At 34.1% G+C, this 21,308-nt stretch overlaps 2 protein-coding genes across 2 annotated transcripts; one reads left to right on the forward strand and one right to left on the reverse strand.

Annotated features, from left to right (window-relative positions):
• Window positions 1-14,409: 14,409 nt before the first annotated feature.
• Window positions 14,410-16,957, reverse strand: LOC132611156 (zinc finger BED domain-containing protein DAYSLEEPER-like). Its single transcript, XM_060325561.1, has 2 exons — window positions 15,111-16,957; window positions 14,410-15,022 (listed from the first exon to the last, which is right to left on the reverse strand). The coding sequence occupies exons 1-2, from the start codon at window positions 16,951-16,953 to the stop codon at window positions 14,949-14,951; spliced, it is 1,917 nt and encodes a 638-aa protein (XP_060181544.1). The 5' UTR covers window positions 16,954-16,957; the 3' UTR covers window positions 14,410-14,948.
• A 2,224-nt stretch (window positions 16,958-19,181) lies between these two features.
• Window positions 19,182-19,938, forward strand: LOC132611548 (zinc finger BED domain-containing protein DAYSLEEPER-like). The gene is made up of 2 exons (XM_060325968.1): window positions 19,182-19,776; window positions 19,865-19,938. The coding sequence occupies exons 1-2, from the start codon at window positions 19,182-19,184 to the stop codon at window positions 19,936-19,938; spliced, it is 669 nt and encodes a 222-aa protein (XP_060181951.1).
• Window positions 19,939-21,308: the final 1,370 nt, after the last annotated feature.

A 21,308-nucleotide genomic window follows, 5' to 3' on the forward strand; every position in this document is an offset into this window, starting at 1 on the left:
TTGGTTAATATTAAATGTCAAAAAGTTGATAAATTTTAGGAACTAAACAAACGCAACGACTGCTGCAAGATCAATTTATGTGAAATTCTGTTTTTTAATTGTTCTAAAATATTTGATACAATTACAATAATATACTGTTGGTAAACTGTGCTCAGAACCGTAGGAAACAGAAACCAGAAACTGGAAAAATCAGAAACTAAAAGAAAATAAAAACTTTGTAAATTTAGAAAAAAATTCAGAAACAAAGAAATATCCGAGACCACATAATTCACTGTGTCCTTATGGAATTTAATCCCCTCACTATACCCGAGGTTATGGATTACTTCCTCCCAGGATAAAACGGATATACCTGTCGCAGGAGTAGCGGTACCTCAAATGCCTACGACTTCGACGAACTCAAATCAGGCAACGAACCACACACAGAGACTCGATAGTTTTATTTCAGAAAAGAAGAATGCAGAATGTAATGCAGGAATTTTTTTTTCCAGTAGTTGAAAAATGAGGCATTGCCTTAGTTTATATAGTCGCGAAAAATACCTGTTCAGAACAGGTTTAGTGACTGTTCGGAAAGGCCTTGCCTTTTTCCGAAAAAATAAGAACGTTGGGATTTATTTTTATTCCGCGAAATTAATAATAATTTTGGCGGAAATAATAAAAGAAAATATCATAAAATGAAAATTGAATTTAAATAAATTTGGTCTAAAAAGATTATCAATCAATCAGACCAAATCTAAAGCCGAGCCGAACTCAACGATGGCATGAGGGGAGTCCCTCTTCTCAACCCTTTAAGAGCTAGAAGAAGTGTTTTATAATATAAGCACATAACTTTCCCTTTCTACCATCAATGTGGTACAAAGCTCCTTTTCAAAGGAACTTTGCTTTAAACTTCATTTTCCTTCCATTGCTTCCCCCCCCCCCCCCCCCCCCCTCCATTTTTCATTCACACCAACTTAGCTAGCTTCAATCATTAACTAGCTTTAACATACTAGTTGCCAATTTGTAAATTGAATTAGATGCGCTTATAATTCTGTTTGATTCGATTTTACTTGCAAAGAGACTTAAACCGAATAAGTTGGTTTTTAGAATATTTATGATATTATTTTTTAATGTTTGGTTGCTTGATCCTATTTAAAATACGAAATTTTCATGAACATTCAAAAAAATTAAGAAAACCTCGTTCTTTAGTCTTAATAGAATAAGACCGAATTTTATTTTAATTTAATTTAAATTTTCTGCATTTTATTCATCTACCAACAAAACTTACACCTTAATCTGCGGGAGTATAAAAAAAGTGATTCACTTCTTCCTACTCAAATATGAAAGATAGAAATCCATCCCATTTGGGATGAGGTAAATGCAAAAGCTAAGCTTGGAACTTTGGTCATAAAATATGAAGCCAAAATTCCAAGTTTAAAGGTGAATTTCTAATCTAAATCTATACAGAGCTGCAACAAGACGAAATTTGTTCTGCAATTATATATGAGTAGATTGTCAAAGTAAAATTTAATTTAGAGTTGAAACACTTAATCGAAAATATAAAAAAAGGACATAATTCTAGCGTTCTAAAGATAATTGTGATGAACTTTTGTTTTTATATTTGAGAACACGTTGACATACATAAAGCTTAATAGACAGAAAATAATATTTAACTCTTTTGAAGCAACTCTGAAAAGAAAAAAGTGCCTTTAATCATATGAATTATTAATAGAACAAACAAATCAAAGAAAAAAAAAATAAGAGGACCACAAGTCGAAAGCCCTTAAAGCTTAAACTTGGTGACTAGAATTGCAATTTTTTTAAGCATAAGTAGAGGTTTTCTACATAACTATTAATGCCATAAAATCCACCCTTTGTTGGAAGTTCCTGGATTTCCAAATATCTCCAACTATTCTTCCCAACATCATAAAAGTAGCAAGCTAAAATATCAGCTTTAATCGTAATAAATACAATCTCGTCATCATCTTCTTTTCCTATGTAGAAGGCGGCTTAAGGTTGAATTAATAACCACATCTTATTATAAATATGCTGCGAGCTTTTATTGGGTCAATAAGTAGGGTAACTAAAATTAGTAAAGCTGTCAAAATGAGTTTGGCCATGAGGTCAGCTCAGCGCAGCGCGTTGGATGGATGAGGCTGGAAACAGAATTTTTAGCCCATTTTAAACGTGAGACTATTAAGTGCAGCCTCAACCAGTCCTCCGGCCTCATAAGGCTGGGCTGAACTGGTCCTTGAGGCCAAACATAATTAAGTAATTTTAACAAAAAGTGTAAAAGAAGGCGAAGGACAACTATTTCTTTTTATGTTTTCAAAATTGAGAATATGGTCTTCTTTTCTGTGCTTTAAGACTATAATATGCATTCTGATTTTAAGGCTTTTATTTGACCACGCTCACGCTTCTTATTTTGAAACATGGATGCATGCAAAAAAGTGAGAGTAATATATAACAACAATCATACGTATTGCTACTCTTTAAGAATAGTTGTTTTAAAATTAAGTTCCGACAATTAACACTTTCAAGATAAACAAATTTGGAAAGTGTGATTAAATAAATTATAATTTCATTATCTATAAGAGTAAATGAGTAGTGTTTTCTCCATTTGGAAACTCTTTACTCTCTACATCATCAGGATCATCCCCAAAAGATTTGTCAGCTCATATTTCATGTCACATCACAGCCCAAAAGATTCTTCTTAATTGAGCTGTAAATAATGGACTAGTAAAGTTATAATCGTGTCAATAATCTCGTCTTTTCCCTCACTTTCATCTAGAAGCCATCCTGCAATGGCCGAGGAAGGAATTCCATAAAAAAGGTTTTAAAAAACGCATTCTTTCATCGAAGGAGAATTCATTCATAAATAAATAATATATATGTAATTTTGTGACGAAATAAATTTTATTTAATTCCTTATCGATAAGCGTGGTCCTATCATTGCTCCGCTTCCCACCATTCAAATAAAAAGAAAAGAAAAAAAATTATGTAATAATTATTTTGCAAAAGATAGAACCTTGAATAAAAAGAAGGATGGATTACTCTTCTAAATCTAAAATATAACTCCTAAAATAGCTAGTCTATCAACTTTAAGGGTCGTTTAGTTTGTGAACATATTATATTAAGATTGGAATATGGAGATTAAATGATGACAAGATTATAAGTTTAATGGATATATACAATATAGAACATGTGTTTGATTTTACTCTATATAAACTTAGATAAAGTCTTATTTTCAACATTAACCTTAATTTTCTTAATTAGAAGACTGCGGTAAAAAAGGTTTATGGAGGATGAAAAATGTGTCATTTTGAAGATTTATATGGGGATTAGTAATTCCGGACTTGTGATCCCGTGTAGAGTATGGTATCAGGGTCGGCTCAAGGCCAAGGCACAAAGTAGGCGTTTGGGCATGGGATTTCATTTCTCATTTATCTCATGAGATGAAATTTCAAATCATTCAAAAAGGCATGATTTGAGATTTGAAATCGTGATTTTAAATCCCAAATCATCAAAAAATATAAATGTAAAATTTGACCCATACATTTATATTTTGTAAAAAAAGACCCATAAGTTGGTAGATATATTTACCAATCATGTTTATCAACCGGGAAATGCATGCTCGGAGTGAAGAGATTGTTCGTACCATGTGGGAGGATTATATTAAAGAGTAGTTACATTACTATTCAAGTTAAAATTTTCTTTTTATTGAACTAAAGTTTAATCAATTAATATTGTATTTTTTAGAAAAGCCTTCTAGTAGCGTATTAATTTAATTATGAACTATGATTTACTCATTTGGTAAGATTGTATAAAAATTGGGAAAATTTTGATGGTTTTCACAACTTGTGGGATTTTTATGTTTATAAAAAAAATTACAACTTAAGAAATTCAAATTGCATGTTCAAACATGATTTCATCTCATTCATCATGTCCAAACGGGGCCTAAAGCAATGGCTTTGGGCCCCCAAATTTTTGAGGCCCCGTTTTTCATGAAGTTTTATAGCTAATTTGTTTAAGAAATTATTGTGACTTATAGTACTTTTATGTAGTTTCTAAATATTTAAATTATTTTTCAAAATACATAAAGATTGTATGTCTGAATTCACAATAAAAATAAGGAAGCTTGACTCTCGAAATTCAAATTATGTCACATAATTGAGACAGAGGGAGAACCCAATTTTTATAAAATAAAAAATAAAAGAGAAGTAGTTTTTTTCGTCACATGATTGATTAGGCATATTGTCAGTTGAATTTTTGTTAGAAAAAATGTTAACAACTTTGCATTGTTTTTTAAAAAACTAAAAAAAGTAGACTTTAAATGAAAATATATATCATGATCTTTCCTTCTTCTTTTTTTTTTTCCAAAAAAAATTAAGGCCTCTCTCTAAATTTTTGCTTTAGACCCTTAATCTTATTGAGACGGTCCTGTATGATATAAAAAAGATAATACTTAAAAATATGGTGTAAACAATTCACATTGTTCTAGAATCAAAAGTTCAATCAAACGCGGTGAATAATTTCATATTTATCCCGTGATTATTATATCTTATCGGTGTATCCAAACTACATATTCCATGATTGGATAATTGAACTTGACATTTCAGACTTTTTGAAAAGCGAAGCTACACGTTGGTTAAGTCTCCTGGGAGAATTTTAGACGGTGCAATAAAATCAAATCTTCAACGAAAGTTGATTATGAAGAATTTTATAAGCCATAAAGTACTACTTACATTTTTTAAATTGATTTTTCAATTTATAAAAATCAAAGAATGTTTTTTGTCTATTTTAGCGGTTTACAAAGTCAATGGAGTTAGCTATTTACAGGTGATTGAAAATGACAAAAATCAATGGCGCAAGTAAAGGAGGTGTTCCTTACAAATTTGAAAACAAACAACAAAAAAAAAAAAAAGTGGGCCAAACAACCAAATAAGAAATTAAAGGGTTACATTTTACTTTGTTTGTTCAACTTTCTTGTTTCATTTTTCTAATTTTGGAGAATACTAATGGACTATTATTAGATAAAATAAAATTGTGGTCTAGACATGTTATCCTAGATTGATTATTGTTATAGTAATTTTTCGTAGTTGTGTTATCCGTTGCACCGGTCTATGGTAATAAAGAAATAAGTATTTTTGAATAATAGCAAATTAACTAATAAGTAAAAATTGAAAAAATTAGTAGTATACTTAAAGTTTTTTGTTAACAGCATTCACTTGTATAGTTGTATCCACCATAATAGCATATACTATTTAAGTGATTTAGTACATATGAGCTATTTAGGTGGCCCTCAACTCACAGTCCAAAATTACAATATGAAATGTAGCGTCAATTTTCTCTTTTTTTGAAACTCAAAAGGGCAACTCGCGGTCGCTATCTTTCGGGTGTGTACTGGGTAACCTGCTCACTGTGCAATAGCTCGCAAATCACACAAGAGATGTAAGCCGTACTAGGCAAGCCCGGTGCGACAAGCTCTGACTGAAACGACTGTCGGTGAAGGGAATCGATCTCAGGTCTCCCATATAGGAAGCCAAGACAGTAGTATAAAGGATGCAAACGTTATCTGGAATGATAGGATGACATATAGCATTTATAGGAGGTTTTTAAAATCTGCCGTAACCTCAAAGCTCAATTCTAAACCGGCAATGAAAATAGTAAACTTTTGGTTAAACGATGAAGCACATACGGATTGATGAAACATTAAACCGCGATAATACTTCTTCATTGAGAGAAGGGGCGAAGCTAACTTATAATTTCATATGAACCCAACAACTTTTCTCTAGATCATATATATATATACTCCCTCTGTCTCAATTTACGTGGCAAACTTTCATTTTTAGTCTATACCAAAAGAATGTCACATTTCTATATATAGAAATGATTTAACTTTATAAGATTGACTTACAACAATACAAATATCTAAAGCTTGTTCTGAACAATAAATTTCAAAAGTCTTTTTTTTTAAAAAACCTTCATACCTGGTTAAAAGATAGCAAATAAATTGAGACGGAAGGAGTATTAACTTGAGATTGCTTTGTAAAAAATTATTATAAATTTTAAATTTTGAATCTGTGCCTAGACAAAAGTTAGGAGTTAACGAATCAAATTAAAGAGTATAATCATGGGAAAAAGACAATATTATTATAATATTAATGGAAAGATGATGTTAGGTTAGAAGTTGGTTGCCTACTACTTTACTATAAATCCACGGTTTCATTCATCTTTGTCACGCACTTCACGCCTCTTTCTATTATTAATTAATTAAGTTTATCGATAGAGACGAAACCAAATGAAGATAACTACAACTTTCCCTTTTGTTCTTTCTCATATTTTTGAGCTTTTCTAATCAATCACGAGTAGACCAAAGGAAGAAAACAACAAATTCCCCTTTTGATATTTATGACCTTTTCTTAATCATAATTTGGATGACAACGTTAGTTCATGAAAATATGATTTGTTTAACCTGTTTCATGACCTCTTAATTTATTAATTCAGTCATTTAAAAGTTAGATAAATATATAACTGGATTTGACCCATTAGAAATCTTGTCAAATTATTTTTAAAAAATGTTTTTTTGTTTGATATATTACATAAAGTCATAGTAAAAAAATATATCTATATTAGATTATTAAACAAACAGAAAATTTAAAAACATGGTAAGAGTAGGATGAGTTGGGCTCTCATTCGGTAAATACTTACCCACATGAATGTTTACATCAAATCGATATAATTTACCATAGTTAAGTAATTTAATGAAGTGAATATATATATATATATATATATATATATATATATATATATATATATATACATATATTAAGTAATCATGGTTACGTGATAGTTGTATATATTCAAACACATGTCATACATCCATTGGTTTGGTGTATAACGCCTGTGGGTAAGTTTTACTCTCCAATTTTAGGTCCAACACATTTCAACCTAAGTAATTTTAAGTATATTAATATTTTACTTATTTATTAACTCAATTTCTTTTGACCCGCGAAAATTCAATCAATGACACCCCTAATCACAATCCCCAAGTCGAGGGGATTTCTCTCTTCCCCTCCCCCATATACCTATGAATTAAGGGAGTGAATATTTTCAGACTAATTACAATATAATAACAATTGCTACGTTTAAACCAAGCAAATTGGGGTCTACTACACAACTCTTTACCGTTCATGTCACTTTATTTAAGTCCTCATTATACTGTTATAAGATATTACTACTAATTTCTCTAACGCTAGAAGTTTTTTATAGACTTCTAACGAAAGTAAACTACTGACATTAGTAAAACTTAATTTCAATTATTTGGTGTCATTTGTTTAAATCTTTTTTTTTCACTGTGTTATGTTTGGAAGTCTTAAGTGGTATACTCACCATATTGAGTCAATCGAATCCTATAATTTTGATCATGAATTTTAGATGATGTTACATATTGTAATTGTAATGTTTAATCATTATAGAAGCACTGTTGTTTTCGATTTTTGATTATTTTTTACTGATTAAGAGACCTGCTTACTTTACCGTACAAAAATAACAGATTAGAGCAAAAAGAATTATTCTACCAATAAGCTTCCATTAAAGAATGATCTACTTGGCTTCAACAACTCACTTTAATGTGTGTTACTGTTAGAACTTGAAACTATCCTCAATTTCAACAACCACCAAAGCTGATTAATAATAAAACAATAATAATATGCAAATAAAGTTTGATTACCTATATCTGTGTAAGTGAACTAATTTGGGTTTGGTAGGAAGTAGCTTAATCATGGATTTGTCATCTTTAATTTATTGACAATTCTAGAGAAAAGCTCATCACTTAGCTCTAAGAAAAAGACATTTGAGAAAGAAAAAAGGAAATAACAATTAACAAGAGAAAAGAATTTCAAAGGAGTTACGTGGGGGTTAATTAGTAGTTTTGTGAAGTGAGATTAAACTTAATCAACTACCTAATTCTGAAAGGGAAATGGAAAGTAGGTGAAAGAGACTTCACAAATTGCAAAAGTATCTTTTCTTATTCGAAAAGAGAGAGAAAACAATATCAAGTTTTTTTCATAATATTTAAGTAAATTTGGAGTCATGCTAATCGTTATTTGATCAAGCAAAATTGTATTTATCTAAATTTAATTGTTTTATGTTCCAATACAAAACGTCCTTTCTTTTCTTTTTATTTAGGGTAATAAATGGGAAGGTTGAGCTGAATTAAGACGGGTCAAAATGAGCTGAGTTAATAAATGAACGAATATTTATTTTTTTGATAACTAACTTTGTATTTACTAGGAAAAATATTTACACAGTTTTAGAACCAGAACCTGGTAGAGTTGGACATAAGCCCAACTTTTGGTGCATCATCAACTACAACACAATACAACTTCAAAAACAAAATTATCAACTGCTACTAAGGGTAGAAATTCAGTGTTTGTAGCAGCTTGGCTAGCCTTGGTTTCGTCGCTCTTGTGCATTGGATATCTTGAATAATCATCTTCACCAACACTGCTTCTTTCCTCTTCTTGCTCTGAAATATCCTTCAATTCGATTCCTCTCTTGCAAGATATAGTATATGCAGCTTGATAGAGTTATTCTATACACCTCAGTCTTTGCGCTAGAGTCATTCTATACACCTCAGCCTTTGCACTATTTCCATTGGCATAGCATCCGGCCCATATTTATTCGTGTTCCCAACTGAGCACCTTTTGTATATTCTTCCGTTTAACTTAGCGTGCCACACCATATTTGCTATTGGGCACTGAAAGAGCAGGTGTTGTAGGTTTTCTGGACTGGTTTCACAGAGAGCGCATGTTGGGCTACAATTAATGTTTCATTTGATCAACTTATCTTTGGTAGCCAATCTGCCTAGGATTGCTAGATAATGAATGAACACCCACACCTTGGACAACCTTGGTTGTTGCATAGCATCTTCTTCCATCTAATCTTAGGAAACTCCCTGTCACGACAAAATATCCCCTAGATGTGATTGACACCCAACACACATCACTAGCCAGGCGAATCACATTTTCATATCTTAATCATAATTTTGCAGCATTAACCAAATTAAATAAGTACTCAAATAATATAATAATTAATTATGGATAATTAGTGTCTCAAAATATTAACCAAATACTCTTGCCCAAATCCCACACTAGACCATGGAGCATCTAAGAGAATTACAAAAGGCTTGGGTTTTTAAATCCCAAAAGAAAGAAAAAACATTAATAAATAAATGATAAAGACACTTTTGGTAGCCTCCACGAACAAAGCGGCGGCACATCTTAACCAATAGATCAACTCTAGCAAACTCGTGAGCTACTAGCTTCGTCGTCACCAATAGTATGAGTGAGCTATACGTAAATATAACCAAGTAAGATCCTCGACCCGCCACTTTAAATACCCCTGGAACAAGTGTTAGAAAATACAAACATGTCACGACCCAACCCCGTAGGCCGTGACTGGTGCCCGAGCTGGACACCCGTATACATACCCATCAGATATAGTCAAACTGAAACTACGAGCAATATGGAACTTTACAAAAGAACTCTGAAGGTTCATAGCGTTATCATGTATGTATATTCAGATACACTGTCTCCTGAGGAGTCACAACTGATCATATCATGAAATAATACGCAAGCCGACAAGGCTGCCATCACATATCAATATCATATGCAAGCCGACAAGGCTGCCACTATAGATGAACATCATACCACAGCACATCGTATAGACGCAGCTGAATAGAACCCATACACAACTCACACATATGTCTATAGACCTCTAAGAGTATCAACAGTAACGTAACATATAACGGGACAGGGCCCCGTCGTACCCCTGGATAACCATATACATATATATATCTACATATATCATGAGATCTGTATTAGAAGTCTAAACTCCGGAACAACGGAGTTCTCCAAGATAGCTGAGTAGGAGTCCTATGCTGAAGGGTCACCAAACCGACTGTTTGTACCTGCGGGCATGAAACGCAGCCCCCCGAAGAAAGGGGGTCAGTACGGAATATGTACTGAGCATGTAAAGCTTGAAATACAGTAAAAGGATCATAACTGAAATGATAGGTACAGGAACAAGTACAATGTTCAGAATACCAAACACTTGCCTTGGAGTCATAAATCATGCATGTCAATATCATATATCATATACATATATACCGTACCCGTCCCTCTAGTGAGGGACTCGGTGAATAAAGTCATCATATGCCCTCCTGGCCGCCCTAACATGTCATCATATCATCATATATATATATATATATATACCGTACCCGGCCCTCTAGTGAGGGACTCGGTGAACAATGCAATGAAACTGTGCACGATAACATACCCGGCCCGGGACTCGGTGAAAGATATATTGAGGCATGCACGAGCAGAGTAATGAGAAACCATATGCAATCTTAAACATTGTCAAAGACTCAATGGAATAATCAAAACGAACTATCATTTGCAAATTCAAATAATAATCATATCAAGTACCTTCGGATGTCCCTGTGGATTTTATCAAAATGGAACTTTGAAATCATATGTACATATCAAAACAATAATAAATCAAATTCTGAGAATCAAGAACATTAGCCATCCTAGTGGCTCTAAGAATAGGAACTTCTTTGGAACTATATACATATCGTCTATTCGTTTTGTAAGGATCATGCCAAAAAGAAAGAAGTGTTAACTTTACATACCTTTGGCGTTTATTCATAACACAACACGTATACGCTGCCCAAAGTTTCAACCTATATTAAGACGTCAAGAATTATGGTTAAGCTACGGGGAGATTCAAAACGTTTCCCAACATTAGCAACTCCTTTCTAGACAATTTAGATGACGGTTTCCTTACATCCCAAACTAATTACATACTAGTCAAGCTAACGCCAATAATTATACGTTTAAGTACTATATCGAGGCTATTCAAGACAAGATGCAAGAATCACTCCGAACAGTCCGCACAACATTCCAAACAGTCCACGCAATATTCCAAACAACCCACATTCACAACATTCAATAACGATCCACATACGACTACTACGTCCTCAAGTTATTCCTAATAGTCCGTAGCCTTAACGTTTTCATGTAAACAACTTTATAACAGCCCAACCAACATACAACACAATGCATAATCTTAATTATCATTAATCTTCCAAGGGCAACAAGATCAACAACAACATATCCAAAACAGCCCCTAACTTTCACACAAAGGATGCTCGGAATTCTTGCAAACGCTTACGAACATACTAAGCAAATCACATACGATTCTTACACATTATTTCATGTCTTCTTTTCATATAATTTCAGTGAGATATGACCAGCAGTCACACGACAACTACATCATCAATTCATACGCCAATAAGCTACATTATTATCACTACAAGCCTTACAACAACCCACAAACAATTTTAGCTCCAACTCTAACCATTAAATACCTTCATTTCCATCATAAAATTCATGACAACAACAATCAAAATACCAAGTAAAATCAGTTCACTACCTTCCACACAAAACAGTCCACTACACGGCCTCAATTCAACAAAATAACAACATGTTCATATCAACATAACTTCACCTTTAACCTTCCAATTCTTTTCTTTCTTTTTACCATGCAATCTATGATAGCAACAACCATAATTACTAAATAAAATCAGTCCCTTATTCCACACCAAACAGCCCCCTACGGCTTCCACAATGCCTCAACATCAACACACACAATTTCATACATGCAATTCACATTTACACATTCATAACACATCCAAATCACCCTTAAAACAGCCCCTACGGCTTCAACAACATTCCAATATCAACATTCATAATTTCATACATGCAACTTATATTTACACATCTACCACACGTTTTAAACCATCCTTAATACATGCAAAAGAAAGTTAAACCTTACCTTAAACACTTGACTTCTCAACTTGACTAGAATTTGTGCCTTGAATTTAATTCTTGTTCTTGCTAGCTAGGGTCAATCCCACGTTGTTATACACCTTCCAAAGGGTTGAAATGCTTGAAGAAAATAATTTTTTTGAATCAACTTGGAGAGCCAAGTTCTGGCCGTGAACTTCAAGAGCATGCATGGCATGTTTATGGTTTCTTCTTCACTTGAAACATAATGGTGAATGTGTAGAACACTTTAGGGGTTTAATGGCAAGAAAGAACATAGAAGGCTGGCCGTGTTTGGTGGTGGAGCTGCCATGGCAGCCGTGTCTCTCTCTCTCTTCTTCACTTGGTGAAAATGAGAGCTTCTCTCTCTATGTTCACTTTGTGGGGTTGGGAAGTGAGTTGTGGCTGCAACTTTGGTCAACAAGGAGACTATTTTGCTGCCCAAGAGGGTCTTACACGTCCCTCAACTCAAGCATGGGCTAAAAATCTGATTTTGTCATGTGCTAGTGGGGCCCACACGACCACTAGTGAAAAATTTGTGAATATTTAAGTCTTAATCCCCACTTAATAATCCAATCATGGTTAATTAATCCCTAATCTCCATTAATATGTTTACACTAAGTAGAATTTATAAACAAATTTATGTTCTAATAAAAATTGAAAATTTACGGATTTCTATTCCATGTCCGGGAAGGGTTTCGTCTTTAACTCGCGTCGATTCTTTTATGAATAACTCGACGTATAAAATACGGGGTATAACAAAACACACAACAAGCACTTTATATTATGCACAAGAATTATATCGTAATATAATATCCGACAAGGTCGAAACAATCGTTTATCAAGAATAGTATATATCTCAACACAATTTATACCAAGGACCTGTCATAACAACAGTTAAAGAATTTATTACCACCACGAATCCACAACAACATACACAATGTGTCAAATATATCAAGAAGCATACACAATGCTCGAGAAGCAAACACAATGCCTCAATAAAAATCAAGAAGCATACACAATGCTAAGGGGAGCATACACAATGCCTAGTAAAATTAAGAAGCATACACAATGCCAAAGGGAAGCATACACAATGCCCCAATATAATCAAGAAGCATACACAATGCTAAGGGAAGCATACACAATGCCCCAATATCATGGCTCACAGCTATATCACATCACAAAATAATTTATAAAGAGAGTTTTGGATTATTTGAAAATAAAGTATATGCGGTTGGCCTTAAGGGCCACCGATTCTGCCAAGCACACGCTCGCCCCAACACATGGACCAGGCAGACAAAACATATTTTTAAAACGGGTTTTGAAAAGCAAGTACCCAAAGCTTAAAGTCTCACTTACCTCAAATTCACAATTCAAGCACACTTCCCAATAAATCAAAATTGCGTTCTCGAGTCTCCGGATTGCCTCAAACTACACAAAAATGGATTTAGAATGGTCAAAACCCTTAGGGTAAACCACTTCTATATTTTTAGAGGCTTAAATTAGGGGTGTCAATTCTGGCCCAAAACGTGATGGCCCGCCCAACCCGCCCAAAATTTTATGGGTTGGGCACAAGATAATTAGCACTGGGCTGATTTTTAGCCCATTCATCAGAACCCATTTTTTAATTGATTGCCATTTCAGCCCAAAATTGGGCCGAAATATGGCCCAAGTCCAACTTTTGAAAACCCCTAAATAATTTAGTCATTTCAGATTGCTACTTTATTCATCTTCCTCTTTCTCTCTCCCCTTCCACACTTTATTCAACATATCCAGGTTGGTGAAATTTCAAACATACCCAAGTTCGATTTTTTTTTAATGATAAATCATGAGTGTATTTGAGACATAAAGATGACAAAAGGCATATGATTTTCACTTCTGATTTTCTCTTGGGTTCTATTTTTCTTTTTCTTTTTTCCAGTGTTATTTTTGTGCTTTTTTTTTTTTTTTGGAATCATTTGTGTGTTGCTGCTATTTTCTTGTGGGTTCTGGAAAATCATTGTCAAAGTTGGTTCTTGGGGAAGTGAATTGAATTAGTTCTTGATTTATGTATCTCTGGAATATGTTATTATAGCAGTATACTTGGAATTAGGGGTGTCAAAAGGGCGGGCCAATCAAAATGGGCTGAGGTAAAAAATGGGTTGGGCTAACATTGACCCAAAAGTTACTTGGGCTGAAATGGGTTGAGCTGAAATGGGCTAAAAATGGGCTGGGTTATGACCCGCCCAATTTTTGACCCAATTTTCTTTTTTAAACTGATTCCTTTCTACTAAAATTAATCTGTTTCAAATTCTTTTTTTTTTTCAAAATTAATCAACTCCATCAATAAACTCATACAACCCAACCTTTATTTGCATTTTCAATGTTATCACTGCAGAGTTGAGTACATTTTCAATTCAAATACTACTGAAGATTGTTCAAGGTGGAAGATAACCAACATTGCATCTGGATGTTCAAGGACACATCAAAACATAGAATACAATATTCTTTATTAGTCTCCGAAAAGTTTAATATTAATACCAAACTTTATAAAGCTACGAGCTTCATCGACTCAGCAGAGAGTTTATTTCATGACACAAAATACCACAGGACTGAATTCAAATACCAAAAACTGATACTACTACTAGACTTGATAAAAACAAAGAAACATTATTTGCATGCCTGGATCTATACCAGACTATAGTATTGCATACTAAAAGGAGAATAAACAAATTTTCTCATTAATATATCTTCTCCATTTCCTCATCCTCGTTCTCACTCCAACAACAGTTGTTAAGGATTGACATGGGGGATCCGCAGCTACCACCGCTACTGAATGTGAGGTACGTAAGTGATCCTCCCTCACCAAGCACTTCAGTAGTCTTTTATCCATTCACGTATCCAATAATGTCCAGGCCAGAGTCGGTATAAAGCTCCTTCGCAGGAGTGACACAGTGCAATGACACAGAAAACTCAGCAGGTCTGGATAAAAAACACTCTCAGATCAAATAGAAACTACTACATCACAGTAACATTCAAACTTGACACGCAGTGGAAGCATCATTCTTCTTGCGCTGTCAAGAAAATTGAGAAAAACATCAGCTAGCTGGAAGGCATAGCAGAAAATTTCCCCATGTCTATTGCAATGTCATCTTCCTCTTCAGAGTCATCAGAAGCTAAACAAAGAAGATTAAAGAAATTATGAAGCTACAACAAAGATTGTATAAAACAAATGTCAAGATAACAATTTTGATCATATTTTACCTTGATGACCATAAAGCCAATCTCGCGAACACAACTTAGCTTCTGCATTCTCGGGTAAAATAGAGGTTTGAAATTTTCCAATAACACGACCTCCAACACTGAAAGCGGACTCGGATGAAACACTGGTGATAGGAATACTTAACAAATCACGTGCCATCAATGAGAGTTCCGGATATTTAATCCTATTATCCTTCCAAAATTTAAGCACATCTAAATTTTCATTTCCTTTCCGAACCAACACAGGCTCTTCCAAGTACAAACTTAGTTGTGTCTTTTTTGAACCAGGTTGAGATGGACTTACAAAATTATCATACTCCTCCATTTCATCTGCCATTTCAACATCACATCCACCACTACTACTTCTTACCGTATCAACATCAGAAATTGAAGGTTTCAAGTACTCCTTAAATAATGTTTGCATATTATCTTCAACAGCCTTTACCTTTTCATTGGAAGTAGATAGATCAAGTTTAGAGAAGCAAAAATCCACGAGACTTAACTTATACCGAGGATCAAGGACTACTGCCATTGTAGCAATCGGACTGTACTCTTCCTGCCAATATTTTTTGAACTTTTTCTCCATTTCTATAGCCATTTCCTTGATATTAAGATCCTCACTATCTATCGCTTCTCTTATCATCATATGAATTTTCCAAACTTTATGAAAATACACATTGGCGGTATGATATTGACTCCCTGAAAAAAAAGTAGTGACATCATAGAAAGGCCTCAAAAACTTAGCAATCCTTTCAACTTTAACCCAATCCTCTTCAGAAGGACAACATTTAAACTGACTATCAAGTACCTTAAAATCAGAAAATGCTCGACGGTAAGGTATAGCACTATCAAGCATCAAATATGTAGAATTCCACCTAGTCGGTACATCTTGACGCAATTTCCCTTTCAACTTTATGCCAAGGTTCTTGATACACTCTACAAACTTTATAATTCTTGACTCGGAACCTTTAACATACTTTACACTTTCTCTAACGTTAAATATGGCGAGCTCAATTGTTTTCAAACCTGCGTTGACTACCAAATTTAAAATGTGGTTTGCACATCGAATATGCACAAATTTTCCATTGCAAAGTAAAGAATCCAGCAACTTAAAATGTTCAATCAATCTATCTACAACACCTTCATTATATCGTGCATTATATAACGTTATAGAAAATATCTTCTTCTCAATTCCCCATTCTTTAAGCATATTGATCAATTTTGGACCTATAACGACACCAGTATGGGGAGGAGGAACATGATGAAATATCAAAACTTTCTTTTGCAAAACCCAATCTATATCAACATAATGAGCAGTAACACACATATAACCATTTTGGATGAGTGAACTCCATAAATCAGTTGTCAAGCAGATCCTACTTGGAATAAGTGCAAGTTCCTTCTTGAGTATTTCTTTTTGATTTTGATACAACTTACTAACGTCGGCTCTTGTAGTATTTCTTGAAAAGGTCTTAACAGTAGGATTCAAAAATTCGTGCAACTCCCTAATCCCTTCATGCTCCACAAAACAAAACGGATAGTTGTGTCTAACTATAGCCTTTCTTACCTTATCACGATATTGTTCGTGATTTATTGGCACAACTTGAGAGGCTGCATCTTTTAGGTGTTTAGCTCGATGGCGATTCAAATTTGTAGTTCCCGAAGTTGAGTCAGCCATAAAAACATCTCCACAAATTTTGCATTTTGCCCTTAATCTATTATTTGTATTACTATCCTTTGGCAACTTCTCATAACCCTCCCACGGTGTAGATTTATTTTTTCGTCGTTTTGATGAACTTGAAAAGCTCTCTTGAGTCACCTCATTACACGCTTCAGTATGATCCATAATACAACCTACAAAAATGAAAGAAACTCTTAGCATATATAAAATAAAAAATTGTGGATTTTACAGCAAAAGAATAAAAGCAAGAAGCAGAAACACATAATGGTGTTTTAGAATGATTTATTGCTCTGTGTATATTGTATGCTAACAACTGAGTAAGTATACTGCTATAACAACAAAAAAAAGACAACATATTCCAAGTAGGGGTGTCAATTCTGGCCCAAAACGTGATGGTCCGCCCAACCCGCCCAAAATTTTATGGGTTGGGCACAAGATAATTAGCACTGGGCTGATTTTTAGCCCATTCATCAGAACCCATTTTTTAATTGATTGCCATTTCAGCCCAAAATTGGGCCGAAATATGGCCCAAGTCCAACTTTTGAAAACCCCTAAATAATTTAGTCATTTCAGATTGCTACTTTATTCATCTTCCTCTTTCTCTCTCCCCTTCCACACTTTATTCAACATATCCAGGTTGGTGAAATTTCAAACATACCCAAGTTCGATTTTTTTTTAATGATAAATCATGAGTGTATTTGAGACATAAAGATGACAAAAGGCATATGATTTTCACTTCTGATTTTCTCTTGGGTTCTATTTTTCTTTTTCTTTTTTCCAGTGTTATTTTTGTGTGTTTTTTTTTTTTTTGGAATCATTTGTGTGTTGCTGCTATTTTCTTGTGGGTTCTGGAAAATCATTGTCAAAGTTGTTTTCTGGGGAAGTGAATTGAATTAGTTCTTGATTTATGTATCTCTGGAATATGTTATTATAGCAATATACTTGGAATATGTTATCTTTTTTTTGTTGTTATAGCAGTATACTTACTCAGTTGTTAGCATACAATATACACAGAGCAATAAATCATTCTAAAACACCATTATGTGTTTCTGCTTCTTGCTTTTGTTCTTTTGCTGTAAAATCCGCAATTTTTTATTTTATATATGCTAAGAGTTTCTTTCATTTTTGTAGGTTGTATTATGGATCATACTGAAGCGTGTAATGAGGTGACTCAAGAGAGCTTTTCAAGTTCATCAAAACAACGAAAAAATAAATCTACACCGTGGGAGGGTTATGAGAAGTTGCCAAAGGATAGTAATACAGATAATAGATTAAGGGCAAAATGCAAAATTTGTGGAGATGTTTTTATGGCTGACTCAACTTCGGGAACTACAAATTTGAAGCGCCATCGAGCTAAACACCTAAAAGATGCAGCCTCTCAAGTTGTGCCAATAAATCACGAACAATATCGTGATAAGGTAAGAAAGGATATAGTTAGACATAACTACCCGTTTTGTTTTGTGGAGCATGAAGGGATTAGGGAGTTGCACGAATTTTTGGATCCTACTGTTAAGACCTTTTCAAGAAATACTGCAAGAGCCGACATTAGTAAGTTGTATCAAAATCAAAAAGAAATACTCAAGAAGGAACTTGCACTTATTCCAAGTAGGATCTGCTTGACAACTGATTTATGGGGTTCACTCATCCAAAATGGTTATATGTGTGTTACTGCTCATTATGTTGATATAGATTGGGTTTTGCAAAAGAAAGTTTTGATATTTCATCATGTTCCTCCTCCCCATACTGGTGCCGTTATAGGTCCAAAATTGATCAATATGCTTAAAGAATGGGGAATTGAGAAGAAGATATTTTCTATAACGTTATATAATGCACGATATAATGAAGGTGTTGTAGATAGATTGATTGAACATTTTAAGTTGCTGGATTCTTTACTTTGCAATGGAAAATTTGTGCATATTCGATGTGCAAATCACATTTTAAATTTGGTAGTCAACGCAGGTTTGAAAACAATTGAGCTTGCCATATTTAACGTTAGAGAAAGTGTAAAGTATGTTAAAGGTTCCGAGTCAAGAATTATAAAGTTTGTAGAGTGTATCAAGAACCTTGGCATAAAGTTGAAAGGGAATTATAAAGTTTGTAGAGTGTACCGACTAGGTGGAATTCTACATATTTGATGCTTGATAGTGCTATACCTTACCGTCGAGCATTTTCCGATTTTAAGGTACTTGATAGTCAGTTTAAATGTTGTCCTTCTGAAGAGGATTGGGTTAAAGTTGAAAGGATTGCTAAGTTTTTGAGGCCTTTCTATGATGTCACTACTTTTTTTTTCAGGGAGTCAATATCCTACTGCCAATGTGTATTTTCATAAAGTTTGAAAAATTCATATGATGATAAGAGAAGCGATAGATAGTGAGGATCTTAATATCAAGGAAATGGCTATAGAAATGGAGAAAAAGTTTAAAAAATATTGGCAGGAAGAGTACAGTCCGATTGCTACAATGGCAGTAGTCCTTGATCCTCGGTATAAGTTAAGTCTCATGGATTTTTGCTTCTCTAAACTTGATCTATTTACTTCCAATGAAAAGGTAAAGGTTGTTGAAGATAATATGCAAAAATTATTTAAGGAGTACTTGAAACCTTCAATTTCTGATGTTGATACGGTAAGAAGTAGTAGTGGTGGATGTGATGTTGAAATGGCAGATGAAATGGAGGAGTATGATAATTTTATAAGTCCATCTCAACCTGGTTCAAAAAAGACACAACTAAGTTTGTACTTGGAAGAGCCTGTGTTGGTTCGCAAAGGAAATGAAAATTTAGATGTGCTTAAATTTTGGAAGGATAATAGGATTAAATATCCGGAACTCTCATTGATGGCACGTGATTTGTTAAGTATTCCTATCACCAGTGTTTCATCCGAGTCCGCTTTCAGTGTTGGAGGTCGTGTTATTGGAAAATTTCAAACCTCTATTTTACCCGAGAATGCAGAAGCTAAGTTGTGTTCGCGAGATTGGCTTTATGGTCATCAAGGTAAAATATGATCAAAATTGTTATCTTGACATTTGTTTTATACAATCTTTGTTGTAGCTTCATAATTTCTTTAATCTTCTTTGTTTAGCTTCTGATGACTCTGAAGAGGAATATGACATTGCAATAGACATGGGGAAATTTTCTGCTATGCCTTCCAGCTAGCTGATTTTTTTCTCAATTTTCTTGACAGCGCAAGAAGAATGATGCTTCCACTGCGTGTCAAGTTTGAATGTTACTGTGATGTAGTAGTTTCTATTTGATCTAAGAGTGTTTTTTATCCAGACCTGCTGAGTTTTCTGTGTCATTGCACTGTGTCACTCCTGGGAAGGAGCTTTATACCGACTCTGGCCTGGACATTATTGGATACGTGAATGGATAAAAGACTACTGAAGTGCTTGGTGAGGGAGGATCACTTACGTACCTCACATTCAGTAGCGGTGGTAGCTGCGGATCCCCCAGGTCAATCCTTAACAACTGTTGTTGGAGTGAGAACGAGGATGAGGAAATGGAGAAGATATATTAATGAGAAAATTTGTTTATTCTCCTTTTAGTATGCAATACTATAGTCTGGTATAGATCCAGGCATGCAAATAATGTTTCTTTGTTTTTATCAAGTCTAGTAGTAGTATCAGTTTTTGGTATTTGAATTCAGTCCTGTGGTATTTTGTGTCATGAAATAAACTCTCTGCTGAGTCGATGAAGCTCGTAGCTTTATAAAGTTTGGTATTAATATTAAACTTTTCGGAGACTAATAAAGAATATTGTATTCTATGTTTTGATGTGTCCTTGAACATCCAGATGCAATGTTGGTTACCTTCCACCTTGAACAATCTTCAGTAGTATTTGAATTGAAAATGTACTCAACTCTGCAGTGATAACATTGAAAATGCAAATAAAGGTTGGGTTGTATGAGTTTATTGATGGAGTTGATTAATTTTGAAAAAAAAAAAGAATTTGAAACAGATTAATTTTAGTAGAAAGGAATCAGTTTAAAAAAAACAAATTGGGTAAAAAATTGGATGGGTCATAACCCAGCCCATTTTTAGCCCATTTCAGCCCAAGTAACTTTTGGGTCAATGTTAGCCCAACTCATTTTTTACCTCAGCCCAACCCGCCCTTTTGACACCCCTAGCTTAAACGGTTAAAGTCAAATTTTAAAGGACGAAAACGCCCTCTGGTCAATGTGTTCAAAACCCGACAAGACTTATGTTTTCGGAAAGGCCTTAACGAGAGGATTCCAACGATATATAGAAGTCTAAAATCCGTCGCTGTTTGCCCTTTCAAATCAATGATTTTGGTTGAAGAACCCTAGAGCTAATGTTATATCCCGTATTTTTGAACGTCAGATTATTTGCTGAGGTGGGACCCACACATCGAGATATTTTTTGGGACATCTAAAAAAATTCATATGAATCACATATGAGAAGTTAAACACGACTCAAGAAGGACCCTTGGACCAAATCAAAGTGGAAGTCCTCCAAACGAATATTTTTAAGAAAACGTTTTCGGGTGATCTGACTTCAAGGGGCAAA

This window comes from Lycium barbarum, chromosome 9 (genome assembly GCF_019175385.1).
Source record: "Lycium barbarum isolate Lr01 chromosome 9, ASM1917538v2, whole genome shotgun sequence".
Lineage (NCBI taxonomy): Eukaryota > Viridiplantae > Streptophyta > Magnoliopsida > Solanales > Solanaceae > Lycium > Lycium barbarum.

Bases quoted from the DNA above. Each gene is read 5' to 3' on its own strand.
- LOC132611156 (XM_060325561.1), bottom strand. From the start codon at position 16,953: ATGGATCATACTGAAGCGTGTAATGAGGTGACTCAAGAGAGCTTTTCA. The intron at 15,023-15,110 runs GTAAAATATGAT...TTCTTTGTTTAG, and splicing joins TTGGCTTTATGGTCATCAAG to CTTCTGATGACTCTGAAGAG.
- LOC132611548 (XM_060325968.1), top strand. From the start codon at position 19,182: ATGGCTATAGAAATGGAGAAAAAGTTTAAAAAATATTGGCAGGAAGAG. The intron at 19,777-19,864 runs GTAAAATATGAT...TTCTTTGTTTAG, and splicing joins TTGGCTTTATGGTCATCAAG to CTTCTGATGACTCTGAAGAG.